The sequence below is a fragment of the Ascaphus truei genome, chromosome 5 (genome assembly GCF_040206685.1).
Source record: "Ascaphus truei isolate aAscTru1 chromosome 5, aAscTru1.hap1, whole genome shotgun sequence".
NCBI lineage: Eukaryota > Metazoa > Chordata > Amphibia > Anura > Ascaphidae > Ascaphus > Ascaphus truei.
Window position 1 is genome coordinate 16898341 of NC_134487.1, and position 20835 is coordinate 16919175.

A 20835-nucleotide genomic window follows, 5' to 3' on the forward strand; every position below is an offset into this window, starting at 1 on the left:
CGAGGAGCTTACAATCTAATTGGTAGGTAGGGAGAACGTACAGAGACAGTAGGAGGGAGTTCTGGTAAGTGTGTCTGCAGGGGGCCAAGCTTTATGGATCATGTGTTCAGAATATCCACAGTGCTATTCGTATGACGTATGGATTCCACCTTTTCCTTAAAATAGTCAGCAAAGTCCTGAGCGGAGATGGAGGAAGGAGAGGCAGCTGAGGGTGGTTTGAGTAGAGTATCAAAGACAGAGAACAGTCGGCGTGGGTTAGACTTGTGCATGTTGATTAGTGCAGAAAAGTAGGCTTGTTTAGCTTGCGAGAGGGCAGAGTTAAAACAGGATAGCATAAATTTGTAGTGAAGGAAGTCTGCTAGAGTGAGAGACTTCCTCCAGAGGCGTTCAGAGGAACGAGTGGAGGAACGCAGCATGCGTGTGTGGGAATTTAGCCAGGGTCTAGGGTTAGAAGGGCGAGTACGGCAGAGAGAAAGTGGGGCATGTAGATCAAGAGAGGAGGACAAGACAGAGTTGTAGTTCCTGACCAGGTTGTCGGGGTCTGTAGCAGAGCTGAGAGAGGAGAATGAGGAGCGTAAAGTGGACTCAAAGTCAGGTAAGTGAATAGAGCGCAGGTTTCTGCAGAACCGGGGTGTAGATGGAGGTGGAGAAGGGGAGAAGCGAGATAGAGAAAATGAGATGAGATGATGGTCAGAGAGAGGATAAGGGGAAATGGAGAAATCGGAGAGAGAGAAGTTCTTAGTGAAAACCAGGTCTAAGTAGTGGCCATCCTTGTGGGTGCTGGCTGCAGTCCACTGTTGAAGGCCAAAAGAAGAGGTTAGAGAAAGAAAGCGGGAAGCCCAAGGGAGAGAGGGGTCATCAATGTGGCAATTGAAGTCCCCAAGGAGAAGAACAGGGGAGTCTGAGGAGAGGAAGAAAGAGAGCCAGGATTCAAAGTGAGAGAGAAAGGCAGAAGGGGGATGAGTAGAGGTAGGTGGGCGATAGATGACCACCACATGAACAGGGAGAGGAGAGAAAATCTGGACAGTGTGAGCCTCAAAGGAGGGAAAAGCAAGAGAGGGAGGAATAGGAATGGTTCGGTAACGACAGAGAGAGGAGAGCAGGAGCCCCACGCCTCCACCCCTGCCATCAGTGCGCGGAGTGTGGGAGAAGGAAAGGCCACCGTAGGAGAGGGCAGCTTCCAGAGCAGAGTCAGACTGAGTGAGCCAGGTCTCAGTTATAGCAAAGAGAAGCAGGGAGTGAGAGAGAAAGAAGTCATGCACAGAGAGGAACTTGTTAGAGAGGGAGCGAGCATTCCAAAGGGCACAGGAGAAAGGGAGAGAGGAGGGAGGGTGGCAGGGGATGGGTATGAGGTTGGAGGGGTTGACACCAGAAGGAGTAGAGGTTGCAGTTGGCAGGCGAGGACGAGCGCATGTAGGAATAAGACAGGGACCAGGATTGGGAGAGATATCCCCAGAAGCAAGGAGGAGAAGCATGGATAGAAAGAGAATGTGTGATGAGGATTTGTAGGGGTGAGTTTTAGTGCAGGGAATATAGCTGTGTGGTGTCAGAGGACGCAGGTAAGAAAGGAGTTCATGTGAACAGAGAAGTGGTGAAGGAAGGAGAGATGGAGATATATGAATAGAGTTAGAGACATACTGAGGCTGGTAAAAAGAAATGCATAATTTGAGAAGAAGTGAAGTCACAGCAAATATAAATGGTAAAGGCAGCATCACAGCAGTAATGATGCAGTCTGGTATTGATGATATACTCCTTTCCAGCGTACTTCAAAATGCAGGAATCAGGGCCAGATGGGGTGTCCACTTCTTCCTCACTTCTTTACATGGCGTAGCTAGCTGGCGTGGCTTACATGGCGTAACTTGCTGGCGTGGCATACATGGCGCGCAACCAGTTGGCATGACTCGAGAGCTACCAACAGGTCAGGTTTTCAGGATATCCCTGCTTCAGCACAGGCAGCTACGTCTTCGCCTGATTGACTTAGCTCTTGATTAAAAGCACACTAAAAATATCTCTTTTTTTAGTTTTATAAAGTGTGTGTGTTTGTTTTTCTTACTTTTTTCCCCCCCTGATGTGTTTTCATGGTTTACCAGTTTGCGTGTTTTTAATGTATGTTGTCAAAATGGGCATTTCCCTTTTCAGGCCCTGGAACCCCCATATAAAAGAGAAAGTAGAGGATGTGAAAATAATCCTGCATATGTGGATCGCGCTGTTTTACAGCAAGGCCAACAAACCGCTCAACTGCAATTCCCGAAAAGTGGTGGAACACAGCAATCCCGCAAAATATGTCTCCATCAACACCATCCTCGACCCGTTTAACGTGTATGAAATCACGGAGTCCAAAACAATTGAGGTTGGCCTGTCGCCTTCACCAACCGGTGTGCAGAATAGCGGAGCTGTTGTCAGTTTACCTGACGTACACAAAACTCCAACATATTACCCAAGAACCCAGTCTCTGCGTGCCCTGGAATATAACCCTAAACCGCCGGGAACGGCAGAGGGGCAGCAAAAAGATCGCTCAAAAGAAGGATTAAACACCGTCTCTCGCCTTGGTTTTAAAGTAAGATCTATCACTATATAGTTTTAAATCATCAACATGTGAAATCTTATAGGGTTTCTAGTTTTTTTATAATAATAATTTCTGCGGTATTGGATAATAGTGACTTTTTTATTATATTAACTCATAATGCCTTTAAAAAAATATATATATATATATATATATATATATATATATATATATATATACACTTTTCAAGACTGGTTCACAAGATATTTAACATATGCAATTTTTTTAGTTTTAATATACTGAGCATCCTTTAATTTCTATAGCAGGCTTTAGCCCACCTCCCCAGCAGTGCAAGATCTTTGTAACACTTTCCTGTTTGTGATAATTTGTTGCCAATGTTCCCAGCAGTTTGAGCTGTAGACTGTAACAACAGTCAATGTTACCTGAGTAATAGGATACAATGTATCCTGAGAGGCGACCATTGTGTTAGACTTCACAGTCAGGATTTTACAGGCTTAGGACAAGGAGCACCAAATGATTGGCAGCTTAGGTAAGAATGTAGAATGATACATTGTCACATGCTTTATAATATACAAATACAGTGGCGGATTTAAAAATATGCCGCCCGTAGGCCCTTACCTGGTGCCGCCCTCCTCCTTTGGCCGGCACTGTATGCTGCCCCCACATTTTGCCGCCTGGGGCTAATGGAAAATCCGCCACTGTACAAATAAGAAAAAAAGGAAAAGTAAAAAATAAAAAAAAAGGGATAGTTCTATTGCTGCTTAAAAACCATAGTTAATGCATCGCAAATAATGTTTTACATTTCTTTTTTTATATTTAAAAAAAATATATGGCAAAATAATAAAGTGACCGGAAGGCCTGATGGGCATCGGTAACGTTACTACACAATATTGCTTTTGGGCCTTTTCTTGTTTTATAATATTTTTCTATATATTTTTTTTAATCTGATTTTATTTTTGACACTGTTGGTTATGAGCTGCCAGCTGTCGGTCTGTTTTATTTTTGTTTCCGTGGGTTGTGTAGAGTTGAGGATGAACGCTGGCGGGATTCGCTGAGAAACCTGTTAAACTTTGTCGTTCATGTTTTGGAGTATTTTTTTTCTTGTATCGTGCCTTAGGAGGGGAACAGGGAAATACACAGTTGGTATGTCTATCCTGAAAGGATTAGATCAGATTTGAACCTTCATCAAAACAAATAATATGCACACTGTGTTCATTTCAGGATAAGGAAACAGACTATGCAAGTGGTGACCTCAAAACAAGTTACAAAAGCTGCCAGACTCTGTCTTCCATAAGCAATCCCCAAGTGCCAAAGAAGTATGAATTCGCCTCAAAAGACAAAGATATAACCCAATCCGCACACCATGCAAAATCAACAGGCAGCCATGATATGTGTATTCCCATTGTGTGTTTCATCAACGACATCAGACATGCCACTGGCCTGAGTGATAAATCGAGGAAATGTCTGGAGATTGTTGATCGGATCTCTAACAAGGTAAAGGACATTCCTTCATTGAAAAATACATGTTTAATTAATTTTGGTTTGCGCGCAGTCAGTGGTTTTTGCAATGCAACATTTATATTGAATTGTTTGTGTTGCATGTAGCACTGCAGTGTGTGCAAAGTTCCGCACCTGGGCTCTTCAACTGGCTGACCCCAAATGCAGCCCTCAAGGGGCTCTTTAATTAGAAAGTTTTCTTACTAAATCAATCCTATTGAGCTACCCCTAAAAGTTGTTTGATTTCACAAAAAATTGGTCAAAGGTCAAAAGACATAGAATAGAGATGAACATTTTCAAATTTAAGGTGTGTGTGTGATGGTTTTGAAGCAAAAGGTGGCACACTGCTCATTTGCATGTCATTTCCCAGAATCCCTTGCTGCAGAGGAAGTGCTGGGTGATAATGGTGAAAGGCGGAGTTGCAGACCTGTCTAAGACATGCAAATGAGCATACAGTAATATTTCCATTTGCTATGTATGTATGCGTCTGTGAATGGTTTGTCTGGCTTTGCATCTGATTCCCATGCGTTAACAGCGAGCATTAGCTTACATGGGCTCCGTGTAACAATGGTTTTTCAGACAAAAGGTGACACTTTGGGTGCTCTTTTGCATGTCATTTCCCAGAATCCCTTGCTGCAGTGGAAGCACTGTATGCTGGGGATAATGGTGAAAGGCAGGGTTGCAAACCTGCCTAAGACATATGAATGTGCTCACAAGTGATATTTTTATTTGCTATATGCTATACGGTGGAGGCTTTTTGTTGCCTTTTTCACCCACCATAACTTATATAAAGTATTGACTCTATATATTCAAGTGCAGATGTTAAAATCAACATTTTGGTATTTAGATACTTTTGTGGCTCTACTACTACATTAATTTTTGATCCGGCCCCTTTGGGAAACTAGTTTAAGGGCCCTGTCCTATGCGGTGCAAAATAAATACCTGGGTAAGAGAAGAGTGGGTTAAAAAAAAAACCCATAAAGACCGGTGCTCAAAGACAACACAATAGAGAATAATAAAGCATATACAGTAGCAATTCCAAATGTCTTTAATGTATCAATGGCAATCAATGAAGATGGAGGTGTGTGTGTGTGTGTGTGTGTGTGTGTGCGTGTGTGTGTGTGTTTAAATACCCTTTTTTGGTCACTACGTCCTTGCTGCCTCAGTTGGCTGTGCACCGTTGTTAATGATTGGATCTTTCCCCTGCAAAATAAATACCTGCCATGTTCAAAATAGTAGTATGGGGCACGGAGAGGTCAGGTGAATGTCACACACATCTTGTACTCTAACACTGTATTGTAAAGGACATGTCTTTCCAGCTGTGATTGTCTTTATTGGAGAAACAGGAAAGTTGCGCACAGATTTTGTTTTTAAACTTAAAGGAATAGAAGTTATAGGAACTGCTGAAAAAATCTTAAAAAAATAGACATTCTATGTTGGTCGTCTAAAAAAAGTGCGAGTTGCGCTTGGGAGGAATTCTAGATCTGCCAAAATAGCCGCTTGGACCGTTTACGGCCGAAAATCCCCATAGACTTAGAACCATAGAAACCAGTATTATCCACTTCGCAGTTGATAGATTTGACCCTTTTCAGTGTAAATGGTTGTGGTTTTAATCTTCTGTCCTATAATAAATGATCTACAATTTTAGATTGATGCAGTGGGAAGTGAAGGAAAAGTCTCCAAACAAGTCTCCACGACACCTGTACAGCGGGAGGTAGTGGGCCATGAGCGTGATGTATGTCAGAATGGTCCCGATCTCAAATCAAACCAAGGCATAAGTACAGTATCTTCTAAGCCGAAAGAGAACTCTGAAACAGAAAACCTTTCCAATGCTTCCGAAAGCAGAAGTGGACTTGGCCCAGAGATGGTACCGTTACAGGATGTAGTGAGAGCCTTGTTGAGTGCAGATGAGCAGCGTAAAGAAACAGACGTCACATTTCAGAAGGCAGGAGACCAGAAAGAGTTGGCGAAAACAAAGGAACGGTCGATCAATACAGCCAACCCTAGGATTGAGTGGGATGAGCAGGAAGGTCCAAACCATACTACCAATGACTTGAATGCATGTCATGTGAAAGCCCATGCCCCCTTGGTGTGTGACCTCAGTAACCGCAACGCTTACGGCGATGGCCACCCAGCACCAAGTGAGAGCTCGGTTACCGGTTTCAATATCGCTCCATTGGGGAATGAAAAGGTAAGCTTGCTGCCTGTAAAGGGAGATTAAAAAAAACAAAAAAAAAAACGATGTGGATCCACTAATCTGCGATATGTGGCGTCTGAGTTCTATCCTAGGTACCTGACATTGACTTAAGTGGCAATTTTCCCTCCCCTTGCCCCTAATATATAATTAGATCTGGGATTGCCCTATGGCCGGGACTCCCTGGTTCTTGAGGTTTGTCTTTTTTATTTATTTTGTTTGTGCCACTGTTTCGGGGGGCTGGGGAACTACAAACATGGCCGAAGTGGCAGCCAATAGAAAGCTGCAATGTCAATGCTGGATTGAGCATTACAAGCAATGTCCCGTTTGTGGGTGACGGATCAACTTCTGGGGACCCCCCCGGGACCCCTCCCCCGATTGAAGTGATTACCTCATTCCCCCCACTTCCTCCCAAGAAAGAAAAACAAAACCGCATGTATTGCTGCTTTGTCGTTTTGTCGTGGGATCGAGCACCAATACACTTTATCGGAGCCTAGTGAATCTGCCCTGTACACTCATAGAAGGCATAGAGAGAAATAATTATGAGAAAATGTATTGTAAAATCTGTTTTAGGGAAAGTATTATTACATTCGGAGAAACGCGAGGGAGAGAAGCTATAGTAAATGTGACTGGGAATACAAAGAAAAGATCTGGTTACAAAGTGCAATGTATTTAAGACTAAGGGACTTGTTTAAATATTGGGTTCTCGTGTAATTAAACCAAGTCTAAGATTAAGTAAATGAAGAGACAAAGATGAACCAAAGGACAGATTGTGAAAATTACAAAGGGGTGGAATAGTCCTGTAAACTGGGGGGAGGGGGCTCCTAAAAAGAGGAAAGTGGGAAGAAAGTTACTTGTAGATGGCATAAAGTATGAGCAGTAGGTACTTGAGAGAAATGAAAGAAGGGTGTTGTGGGAATCTCTTCCACTTATTTTGTCGGCTCCCCCAGAGGATTTTACTTAGATCTTTATTTATTATTGCATTACTTTAAAAACAGGTATTGGTTGTGCAATGGATAAGTGAGCACGTCAGAGGTGTAATTCTGATCTTTGTTCTTTTAGGTACATGAGGCTGAAAGTGTAAGAGAAGAGTCAAATACGCCCGTCCTTGGCAGCGCGATTACTTCATCAGTTGAATGCTCTGGTGAAAGTACAGCCCGTCAAAGAATACGCGATGGCGATAAAACGGATGGAAGTGAAAGCAAAGCTACAAATCGTACAGAATCTCCCGGGAATGTGGAGACAAAAGAAACGGAAAGATGCCCAAGGCCTGCGGTTTCTGAAAGTGACGAAGACGAGTGCAACCTGGTCATTGATTTAGAGGATCATGATAACCCTGTCAGTGTTGATGGGATGGATTGTGCGTCGGAAACCGACACAACAGCAGAAGACCATTTGTGCAAAGATGCAGAGAGCTCCGTTGGACACAACGAGGACGTTGGTGAAGCAAAGGAGCAGTCTGTCGATCAGGGGAAAGAAAGCATTGCTGTAGATGATAAACAAGAGGTGAGGAGTCATGTTCATGTTTTAGGAACACCCTATTGCTTGGAAGCTCACCCACTTTCAGTGTGCTAAACAAATCCCAAGTTTCCTAAAAATAACACTCGGACTATGAAAGCTTCATCGTACGTTAAACATTTCACTCAGAACCCAGACTGAAATGTTCAAAGGAAAGTTGATACCAGAGAGAGTTTCTTAAAGGTGCGATGCCACAAAGCCGGCCAAAAACAACCTTTTGCAAATAATTGAAGTCCTGTTTGCTTCCTTAAACAAATCTATCCCTGCTAACAGCGATTATTTGGGTGGCCTTATCTTTGGAAGTTAAATTAATTACAAATTGCGTTTCTTAGGGGCCTCCCCTGTCACATGGAAAAAAACCATTATTATTTACCTCTAACACACCTTGTCAATATCGAGAGAGAGAGAGAGAGAGAGAGAGCGAGAGCTCTGGCTGTGCAAGCAGTTTTTTAATAAGCAGTGACATTACACAAATGAGCGTAGCCAGAGGAAATTACATGATTTACAAAACCCAATAGGTGCTAGATTTAGGTTTAAAAAATAAAAAATGTCAATCACCCAGATGTAGCACCGTTAATGTCACTGCCATTAGTATACTTGGCTTTAGGAAGGATTGCCCCTTTTAGAAAGGTGCCTTCCCAGTTCTTTCCACTGTCCATCTCTTGGTATGGTCATTGTTTTATGCAAACACACGACATTCAAAGAAATGGAGACTGGTAGCCATATTGGTCTCGTATTTCATGTGAAAAGAAGAAAATAAAAAATAGGTAGCATGATGCCTTTTATTGAACCAGCAAGGTTAAAGTATAGAAGCTTCTCACCCTACATGGTGCTTCTTTTTATATGTATGTATCGCAACAAAAAATCACCACCTTGTATTGCCTCGTTAAAAAAAAAAGTAAGGGAAGGTGAGAATATATATCTAAAGGAAACATTTGTGGGCTCTACAGTGTAAAAGGAGAGCGAAATTACATGAGAAGCATGATTCCTCAAAGGAGAGTGTATTCAGGAAGCAGAAACTGGCTGTGCTACTAAAAAATGTATGTTCTTAATTCAAAGCCGAATGTGTGTTGTTTATCTTTAATCTCCTCTGCGATTACAGGTGGGGGGAGCTGAACGCGAGATCGAGATCCAGCCACTTAATGAAATGTGCAGCGATGTCTCGGCTGACGAATGCTCTAATGAAGGGGTTGCTCTCGAAATAACGCACGATGCAAAGGAATGTGCTGGTGCTGTCGGATCATCTGATAAATGTGAGGATTTGGCTGCAGCTGGTGAAGAATCTTCAGAGAACGTGCAAACGGAGCACACGGAGGGCTGGGGAAAGCCCGAGGTTTCTGAAAATAAGGGGGACCGGACTCCTGAGCAGGATAAGGGTAGCGTGGATGTGAATGTCGAGGTTCATTCTGCTTGTGAAACAGGAAGCACCGACAATCTTGCGTTGCCAGCCTCCACCAGAGACGAAAGAGAAGAACCTTCTGTGGTTAGTATGGTATGATACAAGCATTTTGTTTTAAAATCTATATTTATTGGCAATTTTTCCAATATTTTTTTTGAACGGTTTAAATAAATTAAATAAGTAATGGAACAAAACTGAAATATGGTATAACAAGTGGCACTATATTGACTATTAACCTTTTTTTTAAATTTTTTTTTAAAGAGCAGCACAGTAATCGATTATCTTACATAACGATGATACATTTGTGGCAACCAATAAGGACAATGTATTAGATATACAAAATAAATTCTATGTACATTACAATTCTCCCACTAGCTGGGCATCGAAAAACCATTTACTAGGTTTTAAATTTCAAACCTAGTAAATGATTTTTCGATGCCCAGCTAGTGGGAGAATTGTTTGCTTTTGTCCGATTTCACCTTTTTAAAAGGACAAAAGCAAACAGTGGTCCCTGCTCAGCTCAATATAGTTTTTAATTTATGTACTGGAGGGGTGCTATCTGGGATTGGTACATTAGTGAGAACACGAGAGGAGAAAGAGTATGATGCTCACAGTCTCCACTGATTATGTATATAAAATTAATTATATTAGTCAAGAAAACGTAGGGTTAAAACCTAAATAGTGCGGGTATGCAGCGTTTAAACCTTATATCGGTAAAGACATCACATCACTTAATACTGGATTACCAGTCTTAATCAGGATCTGGCCCTAGGTCCCTAAATTGGCTTCATTATTTGAAGCCAGAAGTTAATAAATGTTTGAAGATAGGTGAAATCGTCATATTTTGCACTTCTTGTGAGAGTTCTTTTATAGCAGGCTTCCATGTGTACAAAAAACGACCCAATCCTCCCTGTCCTGTTGTGGAATCCAATCAACGCACACAAGCATTTTAATTGATGGGAGGCATGACTTATGCAATGCTACCAGTCGGTGACGGATTAAAAAATCTGCCGGCCACAGGCACAAACCTTGATGCCACCTCCTCCTCAACAGCAAGGTCGGTGGAGCTGGGATCGGCTGCACCTTTTCTACGTTTCCTGTCTCCATAGGAAATCATGGAGAACGGGGCGATAACCAATCGCAGCTCAGATGCTGTGTGTTGGGCTAATCACAGCGCGAGGGCTCGTCTGTGTTGGCCAATCTGTGCAAGGGGTGTGACGGGTAGGCTGAGGCAAGAAGGGCGGGCATTACAAACCAGCCAATGAGAACAACCTACCATGTTCTCAACGCTGACCCGCTATCTCTTGATGAGATAGGCGCCTCTCTGTCCGGGCAGACTATGGCTCCCAGATTAGAGGCCGATCCTTCCCCACTCTCCTTTGTCCTCAACCCCCTCATAGAAGCAGCTAAACCCAGATCTCTGAGCGTGTTAGCTGGGTAAGTGTATTACCAGCCTAGCATGCCCAGGGAACAAAGAAACACAGAAGCACAAATACATGTCGCAGAAAATAAAGGTTTACAGATATATATTCACATAATATTGGCCAGATGAGCGACAATAGGGCGATGGCTGGGCGTCACCTTTATTATAAGAGCCTCATTGTCACATATTGTCACATATTGTCACATGTTTTTATACTGAAACAAAAATAATGTATGTTAAATAGTGATGCAAAAATGAATAAGTTTAAATGCAAGGGTAAACATAGAATAACTTTATACAATGTTTCAATGTAGAAACATTACAAATAATTCCTAAATAAAAATTGCCTATATGAATACATAATCTTCCACTTCATTTACAAGTGCCCTTTTAACAAGCAATAGCATATATATATATTTTAATACAAATGATAAAAACACACTTCTCACAATCAAGCTGTGACCTAGTCTGACCATTTTCCTATGTTTTATGTGTTTTGTTTTTTGTTGTTTGTTTGTTTTAGGTGGATGGAGTTGAAAGAGAAGAGCCTGACGCACCAATACACACCTGCAACAACTCCCCGCCTGTTACATGTTCCGATGCAAGCGCAGACCTTCAGATTATACAGGTCGCAGCCCAAATAACATTAATAACGTCGGAAAGTGAAGCGGTAAATACAGCAAGTGTGGAATCTTCCATTCACGTGGAGGAAGACCTATCTGAGACCTGTGGAAAAAGTGCTTCTGAAATTGAAGAAGTGAAGGACCTTGTTCACACTTCCTTAGATCGCCAGGATGGCGAGTCTGCCGTGATTGATGAAGTAATGCAACATATTGGTGACCAAGAAGCTCAAGTGGAAGCCGCATTGTGTTCTGGCCAAAAGATTGTCAATTATATTTTTGGCAGCATGAATTTGAAAAGCAGGAGAGAAACGCATACCCCGGATTATTCAATTCCCGCTGAAAATGAAGGCAACAGTCCGACTTCACAAATGCAAGTATATAATGAGGACTTAGAAGAAATGTATATGTCTCCAAATCAAACTGATGAAGATTTCTCCCTAAAATTGATTCAGTCTCCGGGTGAAGTGCAAAGCGATAATGAAAGTGTTAAGTCATTGCTTGTTGAAGAAGAGGAGTGGACAAACCACCCATCCACAGAAAATAATGAATCTTCTGTTACGAACGGTAGCTTCAATGAAAAAACAACCAATCAGCCTATAGAAGGAGAAGGAAGCTCTGATTCTTCATCTATAATGCTTGCAACACCGGTTGATTGTGAAATGAAGGCTCCTGGTCCTGAAACGTTGACCATCAATGAAGAAATCACTCCATACCAGGAAGTGGAATTTGTAGTTAAAAGATCATATGGTATTGAATTTAATACAGATGCATCAAGCTCAAATAGTGACAGTGACATTTCAAGCGAACTGCCGGTGCAGGCACCTGGGGCAATTGTTAAACCGAACAACATTACAGCCAATATTGAAGATTCATACCCCCATCTCAACCAGTTACACATCAGCAGTACTGAAATGAAGTGTCAGAAGGACATCTTCCAAGACACAAAAGATAGCTGTGAAAAACCAACAGAGGGAAGTCAAAAGGATTTGTTGCAAATTGAAACTGTGTGTTTGGAACCTGTAAGTCCAGAAAATGACCAACAAACATACTCAGTTTCTGAGAAAGATGCTACTGTTGATTTTGAGGAAAGAAACCGTACAGACGTACAAAATGAACAGTCGGTTTCGAAGAATGAACTTGACGCATTGGTGAAGAGTGATGAAAATAAATGTACTTCTGAGAATACGGATGTAATTCTGGCGTGCACCAGTCCTGAAAATAGACACTTCTTTTCTGGAGACGACTTATTACAGACTGGAGAATTTGAAGCAATAAGTTTAGATGGAAATACTTCTCTCTCTACGGTCAAGCCTCTTAAAGAATTAGAAGTAATAGCATTTAAAAATGTTTGCACGGCCCCAACACAAGGAGATTTTGCAGAGCGTTTAGAAACTGGTTCTTGCTCAGTGGTAGAACATTTGACTGCAGATCAAGAGGTCTCTGGTTCAAATCCAGCTGCCCCCTTTCATATAAATGGCACTACTCCAAAACCTCTCGATAGATCTTTGTTGGCAAACAGTACAAGTTTGAGCAAGGAGAATTCTGAATATTGTTCAGAAAAGTCTAACAAGGACCTCTTTGATTCTACATGTGAATATGAGAATCCTTTAGCTCATCAAGCAAATAAGAGTATCCCAAAAACTTTTTCAGGGCGGGACTGCTACCAGTCATTCTCAATTTCAGGATATGAAAAAACTGCACTTTGCCATGAACCGAGCCACACGGCAAGAGAGAAAATTGGTGGGTGTTTAAAAAAACAGTCAGGATCACGTGGTGTGTTGCCGAAAGCAGGTGGATACTTACCAAGGCACCGCAGAGACAAAGATTATTTTCGCAGCCCTAGGAATTATGGGAATTTTACGATTACAAAATATATTAAAGAAACAGGTAGGACTTTGCAAACCATGCATAGAGAGAGCAGTTTTGCTGGCAGTAAAAGGATGGTCGCGGATAATATCACACAAAATACTCTTGATCTGGAACACTTACGGTTTATTAATCGGTTAAAAGGAGTTTTAAGAAATGTGTCCTCAGATGGACTTTTTTGTAAGCCCTCTTTCCAGTCGATGTTTGAGTCTAGAAGAATTCCAAGCTGTTCTAGTTTTACACCGAAGAGTAGGAACGCCCTTCTCATTTCGGTACGGTGTTCAGATAGCACAAGAGATAGCAGAGGACATGACGGATGGCGTGCAGGCACCAGTTCTAAACAAACCGTCCATGACGATAAATTAAGGGAGAGATCAGGATGTTACTCCAGGAAAAAAGCCAGAACCAAAACCCGCAGGAAAGCGTATCCTTACCACTTCAATCGGTTGAAGTATGAAAATAAGCCAGACGAATGCCAAAGTGACATTTCCGTTATCCTCGAGGAATGTGTTCAGTCCAATCAATTGAGGTTGAATACGATTGGCTTGGGTAAAGCCGTGATGGATCGCACCGCAGCCAAAGAGCTGAGGGAGAAGGCTACTGTTCAGACGAGAAAGACATTTGATCCCGTAACCCGAAAATCACACTCCGTTAAAAACATAATATCAGACCTCTGTACCAGTCTGCGTTCCAGATTAAACAGCGTTGCAAAGGAATCGGGCAAAGGGGACTTTAGGTTTTACATCAGTGAAACTAATGACGATCCTTTCTTCTCGCAAGCAAAGGTAACTACAATGTGGCGACTTTTAACATACAGGGAAAAAAATGAACTTTTTCCTAATTTGCTGCAAACCTCGTGACCTGAAATAGAAACCTGATACCTGACTGTTACAGTTGGGGATGGTTTGTGTACGCTTGCAAATATGTTCTGCTTGAGTGACGTGTTAAAAAAAAAAAAAATATATATATATATATATATATATATATATATATATATATATACACGCACACATTGGCAGTACACACTAAAAAAAGGCCTCAGTAAAGGCACTGTAAAAGGTAAATAGTTATAGTCTGTGAGGGTCCCTAGAGATCCAATATACCGGCACAACATGAGGGATGATCACATAAAATTGGTTTATTGGGTCCAAAATGCATACATATGTATGACATTTCAGTTCTCGTCGGACATATGTATGCGTTTTGGACCCAATAAACCACTTTTATGTGATCATTCCTCGTGTGTGTGTGTGTGTGTGTGTGTGTGTGTGTGTGTGTGTGTGTGTGTGTGTGTGTGTGTGTGTGTGTGTGTCAAAATAATTCACATTCATAAAAATTTAAAAAAAAACAGGTAAAAAGCATAGTTGTGACAAGACACACGAGTCTGGTAAGATGTACACTTTTTTTTTATTGTATTCTTTTAAGCATCACAAATACAAACTATAGCACAACAAACAAAAATAGTGGAAACACTTGTAATTCTCTCACGTGGTGCTGAAACATAAGCCAGACCTACCAACTCACCCCAGTTCATCAGCGTGACGATGATCTTGTTCTGGTTGTGTTTTCCCGTTTCTGGTTTATCAGTAAGTTAGGTGGCATAACGTGGGCTCAGAAGAAGGGCCAGCCTTCATTATTATCGCGCTGCTGATATAGAGGTAGTGGGCAGGCATGTATCCTTGGCTTTTTTTTTTCCAGTCTTTTCAAATACCTCTTTTAAATCAAAGACGTAAAAAGATGATCGGAAATAAGTTAAAGTTAATTTGCTTTCAATCCAAGCAGGAAAGAAAAACTTCATGAAAGTAAATACCATTACATTTTTTTTTTTTTTTTAAATGACCTTTAAAAACGATGACTAGTGTTTAATACGTTGACTTTTTGGAGACTAGACGGCACTTTATCTTCACGCACATCTTGCATGAGAGGCTAGCTTTCCTCATCTTTGCAACTGTAAAAAATGGAATGCATCAAGAACCTACTTGCCATATTCTGTAACACCTGGGATTACCAAGACATTGATTGAATTCCTCCCATGGAAGAAAGAAAAGAAAAAAAGCAGAATATCATTCGCTTAGACAAGGGCTGGGCCAACTCCGGCCATCAAGGGGCAGCAACAGGTCAGGTTTTCAGGATATCCCTGCTTCAGCACAGCTGGTGCAGTTTTCGACTGAGCCACTGATTGTGCCACCTGTGCTGAAGCAGGGATATCCTGAAAACCTGAGCGGTTGGTGGCCCCTGGGGTACACTAGTTTATTTTGAGGAGAAAAGATTTGGTGGTGCCAGCAGGACGTATGGCATAGTGACCATAAACAAATCCCTTTCATTTCCTTGCGCGTTGCCTCTAGACTGCTTGACGAGAGCATTAAACATGACATTCATACATTTAATGGAAAGGCACCGTAGTATTAATTGTACTGTTACTGCTGGTATTACCAAAGTATATCAGGAGCCATATATGTATCGATCACAAATCCCTGTTTGTTTGTTTATTTATTTATAAAATGTGTTACCAGAAAGTAATTTCTCAAAACATCCAGGGGGAGCATGTAGGGGAATAAGAGAACAAAATACACAGATATAAGTGCAGACGTTTCTTAAATCAATTGAATTAATAGACTGTGTCTTTGCTCATATAGTTGCTCTACTCACAGGACACTAGAGTTTATAAAGGCAGCTGGCAAATTGGGTTGCCACCCATGCAGATAACTGTAAACCGGACCCCCTTTCGAATTCTCCGTCAGCAATGATAGCATATAAAATGAGAGAGAAAGCTACATAGTGCGATCAAATTGGAAAACTTTATGTATTAAAAAAAGGGTAAAAAATGCGCACTTACAATGTGCCAATATAAAAAAAAGCATGTATCACACAAGGTGAATTGGAGGTATCCCGAACAGCTCACCGCCTCCCTTAGGTGTTTGGCTGGCTTCCACGGCTCTGTGTCCCGAATCGGAGCTTCCCTCTGTGCGCCCGTCTGGATGTGTGACATCACGACTACAGGGTAAGTGTGCTACGGGTCGCCTCCAAGCCCAAAATTGGTCCACTCAACGCGTTTCGCCCAGCTACCAAGAACGGCATTTGCCAGCTGCCTTTATAAACTCTAGTGTCCTGTGAGTAGAGCAACTATATGAGCCAAGACACAGTCTATTAATTCAATTGATTTAAGAAACGTCTGCACTTATATCTGTGTATTTTGTTCTCTTATTCCCCTACATGCTCCCCCTGGATGTTTTGAGAAATTGCTAAACCTTGGAACCCGTGAAACAGGTCCCACCAGAGAGGTTTTGAGCTGGGTGTTTGGATAATATATTCATTTTCATCACCTAACACTTATTATTATTATTTTCACTTTCATATAGAGCTGTTAGCGCCTTTTATCACTTCTTTTCACAAAATACCAGGAAGTAATACAGTGAGAGTTACCTCTCATTTTCAAGTATGTCCTGGGTTATAATGAGTTATAATGGCAGATACATGGTTACAAATACAGTTACATAAGTGAGCAGGGTATACATTATATACAAGACATTGCATGCACAGTAAGATATAATATATATTATAGCCATATGTAACAGTTACAGACCAGATTAAAATGTGAGACAGCTTTAGTTTTGAAAGAACTTAGACTGGTGGCGGCTGTGAGAGTCTCCGGTAGACTGTTCCAGTTGTGAAGTGCACGGTAAGAGGAGGAGCGGCCAGATACTTTGCTGCCGCCGAGTACAAGTTACAATCGTGTCTCGCATCTAATGATACTCGGCTGTCATACTGTATGTGAATCTCTGGCCAGGACATGTTCAGCATGTCACACCTCAACCCATACATAGAACGTCCCTTTAATTCACACTTGATTGGGTTTCAACGTACAATGGAGTTCTGTGCACGATTTGTCTTGGGTTCATTGATCAGTTAAAAGACCTGTCATCTCTTTGGGTAATGCCCTATTTTTTTTTTTAGATGGTAGTTGCCCTGACTTTTCAGACTTATAATACAGCGTTGTATTGTTCAATCCATATGTCTCTGTCTTAAGGAGTGAACCCAGTTAAAAGAACAAAACAAACACAAGAAGTCCTGTTGGGTGGAACTGCATCTTTAAACTGAGCTCCATGCTCCTTAAAGCAGATTACCAATCCCTTTATTTCCCTAGCTATTCTTTTAAACGGCCCAAAGCCAGCAGTGGGGTGTTCACACGGAAACTACTGCTGTTTATTCATACAATCCAGAAAAAATGCAAATAAATGCACAGAGCAGCGCACTGCCCAGGAACACAGGTGTACAAAAATGAAAAAAAGATTTATTTAGCCGTCAGACATGACAAACAGGGAGGTAAGTACCCTCCAACGCGTTTCACACAAGGTGCTTTATAAAGCTTCATTTTTGTATACCTGTGTCCCTGGGCAGTGCGCTGCTTTGTGCATTTATTTGCATATTTTCTGGATTGTCTGAAACTCATCTAGCGGCTGGACACGCCATCTGGATTATTACAAGCTCTAGGAGTGGGTAAGATTCTCTGACACTTACCATTATGGACCATCTTCCTTACTACATATTGGGGTGAGTTCTGGATTCATTATATAGCCATTTCCAATGAGGTACAGTGAAGTGTGTTTTTACATATCTTTTCTGTCACCTTCAGGATACTTATGCTACAAGTTTGATACTTCACTCACCCAGTAGTTCACCTACTCCATAATTGAGCAAAATGTGTTATTCTCATCGATGAATTTAATATAATATTTTTTCTGGACTGTTAGAGCACCCATTATCGTCATATACTGAACTGCTGTTTATTCATACCTGATCCACTGCACACACAGGGCAGCTCTGAATGCAGAGATGAAATTGTCTTATAAAACTAAACATCTTATCAGAATCTTCTCAGATAAGGTTCTATGAGGGTTACTAATGTCACTATGGGGGAGAGGGGCTTAGAAGCCATATTCATTCAGGTTTCGGACTGATTTTAAGGAATAAAATACATCGTTTGGTTCAAGGATTCTATGTGCCTAACAAAAATATCTGTACAGTGATGTGTATAATGTCAGACCTTTATAAGAAACAAATATTATCTTTTTTATTTTATTTTTTTTTCAAACAGAACTTGCTTAAAAAAGATGGCCATTCTGCAATTGAACCTCAACACTTCTGTCACATCAAAGATGTTGAGTCAGAGACGCTGTTTGTAATAATCAGAAACGAGGATATATTCTCTCATATACACACGGTATGTTCACTTTCATACGAGGCCCTAATCATTGGTATTTGTGAGCGTGATGGGATCTTTGTCCTGCTGGTCTGTTGGGAAGGGTACAGTTCCTAGTCTCGCTTCTCTTCTGTCTTATAACATTATATATATATATATTAAAAAATGTAAATATACTGTATGCTCATTTGCATGTCTTAGGCAGGTCTGCAACCCCACCTTTCACCATTATCACCCAGCACACAGCACTTCCACTGCAGCAAGGGATTCTGGGAAATGACATGCAAATGAGCACACAGTGCCACTTTTTGCTTCAAAAACCATTTTATACATGGTTCCCTATAGGCATATATATATATATATATATATATATCGTATGAAAAAAAATATTAACTGGAACCTGGTGCAGGACCTACTAGGGTAGCAAGTGGTCCGTCATCAGTCTACCCCATCGCAGATCAACACAACGCAGAACAACAACAATATATAATAATATATATATTAGTATCTTCTCACTGCCTGGGTTGTGGTTTGATAATGGTGAGGGGGAAGTGCCCACAGAGGTCGCTATTTGCAAACCAATCTTTGGATGGGAATATTGTAACAAATTCTTGGTGCACTAAGTATTAGCCTTTAATGTATAATTGGCCAAGTGTCTTCGACTTAGCCACCTGTGCTGAAGCAGGGATATCCTGAAAACCTGACCTGTTGGTGGCCTTTTGAGGACTGGAGTTGCCCGCCCCTATCTACCTGTTTTATTGTTGGGAGGAATTTTTGTATAAAAAAAAATTATTTAACAGCTCCTTTCTCGTCATAAGAAGAACCACAACCCACAGTGAGGGCCCGTCATGCTGCTCAGGTTTCTAAAGAGAGGAGTCTTCGCACATTAAGGCGTTGAACTTGGGGACACACTTAACTCGGCAGAACACATTTAAATCTGGCAATATACCTCATAGCAAAATGTTTTGCATGGTTTGGCGACTTGCAGAAATAGCAAAAGAGGAACCAGGCAGTTTCTCTGCATGAGTAACCCAGTGAATATATTACACCGAATACAATGAAATCGGATGTCAAATGGGATTTTATAGAGGGCAAAAAACAAGGAAGCAGAGAACGAGACTCCCAAAGGCAAAAACAATTGTTTAACTGGTTTCTTATTCTTCCTGCCAAGTAGACCTAAAAGCCGAGTGTTACCAGACAGCTGATGTGTGATTATCCGTTGCAGAAAACTACCTGCTCACCATGCGATCTTTTGGCATGACTACATGTTGCTTGCTAGTCTTTGCTAATCATTGTTAAAGCAGAAAAACGTGTACAATCCTGTAGGGGGTTTTTTTGGTTGTTTTTGTTTTTTTTCTAAATCTGTTCTGTAGTATTACATAATACTGTCTGCATTTTTTTTTAAACTCCTAGCGTCATTTTTGTAATTATATCTTTTATGTACTTCTTTATCATCCTTTGGGTGCCACAGCAATCCATTTAGCAAGTCGTATCCACTTCCTCTTTTGAAACATTCTCTTTCACATCTTTTTGAGCTCTGCCCTTTGGCAACAAAGTATCACAAACAGATCTGTGGCTGTGTTAAACAGCAGACTGTCTTACTGTGAAAGCTGTAACAATAATGTGTTACACTTTATATATATATATATATATATATATATATATATATAAATATATATATATATATATATATATATATATATATATATATATATATATATATAATGTTACATATCAGCTGCAGCATGTCACTGAGAGGAGACAGTGTTAGTTTTGCGCAGAAATGTAGTGTAACGATATGTGCTTTGCATCCGTACAGATTCCGTGTTTACTGCAGCTGAAGCTTCTCCCGAATGTGACCTTTGCTGGTGTGGACAACCCTGAAGACATAAAAGATGCTACGTATCAGGAACTCTTCCGAACGGGGGGATTTGTGGTCTCTGATCCAACTGTATTGGAAACCATGACGTTGGGTTAGTCTTTCCTCTCTCTTTCTGGGAGACTGATTTATTAAGACTGACTCTTTTCATCCCGTCCCCCATCCCACTTTCACAACAATGTTTTCTTGTTTCACCTTTAACCTTCACTTATTTGTAGTGTGTGTGTGTGTGTGTGTGTGTGTGTGTGTGTGTGTGTGTGTGTGTGTGTGTGGCAAATACTCTTCATTTTTTTTGTTTGCTTTTAAAAATTATATTCTCATTGTTCTGTAAAAATATATATATTTTCCATTTATAAGTGGCTTAAAATATTATCCAACTGGATCCGCAAAATGAATGAAGTCGTGCTGATGGAAAAGCTCGCAGCGTTCCTACGACAGAAATGTTATCGGTCTTCATATTCTGACTCCAAGTGAGCCCAGAAGTTTAGCGTGCGCTGATTCTGAAGGAATCGCGCCCTTCTCCCGGCGGGTTTGTCTATCCATTGTCTCCGAACCGTTTGCCCCCGTTTCTTTTTCTGTCTCTCCCCCCCCCCCTCCTCTTCCTCCGCCCCTTTTTGTTTTTAAAAAACAAATTAAAAGCAAGAGGAAAAAAAGAGATCCACCTGCTGCTTGCATGAAATGGTTATGGAACTATGGCCCATATTTACTGAGC

The 20835-nt window shown here is 41.2% G+C and overlaps 1 protein-coding gene across 3 annotated transcripts in view; it reads left to right on the forward strand.

Moving 5' to 3' along the window:
• The window catches only part of TASOR2 (transcription activation suppressor family member 2), an 83893-nt gene that overhangs the window by 56444 nt on the left and 6614 nt on the right, over positions 1-20835 (forward strand). For 2 of the 3 annotated variants that reach the window (XM_075599386.1, XM_075599388.1), the window contains 8 exons: positions 2140-2557; positions 3746-4018; positions 5670-6212; positions 7278-7721; positions 8836-9225; positions 11079-13829; positions 18140-18265; positions 20064-20217. In XM_075599386.1, coding sequence (XP_075455501.1) covers positions 2140-2557; positions 3746-4018; positions 5670-6212; positions 7278-7721; positions 8836-9225; positions 11079-13829; positions 18140-18265; positions 20064-20217 — 5099 coding nt within the window. The remainder of the gene's footprint in view (positions 1-2139; positions 2558-3745; positions 4019-5669; positions 6213-7277; positions 7722-8835; positions 9226-11078; positions 13830-18139; positions 18266-20063; positions 20218-20835) is intronic. The other variant, XM_075599387.1, reaches the window with a different exon arrangement.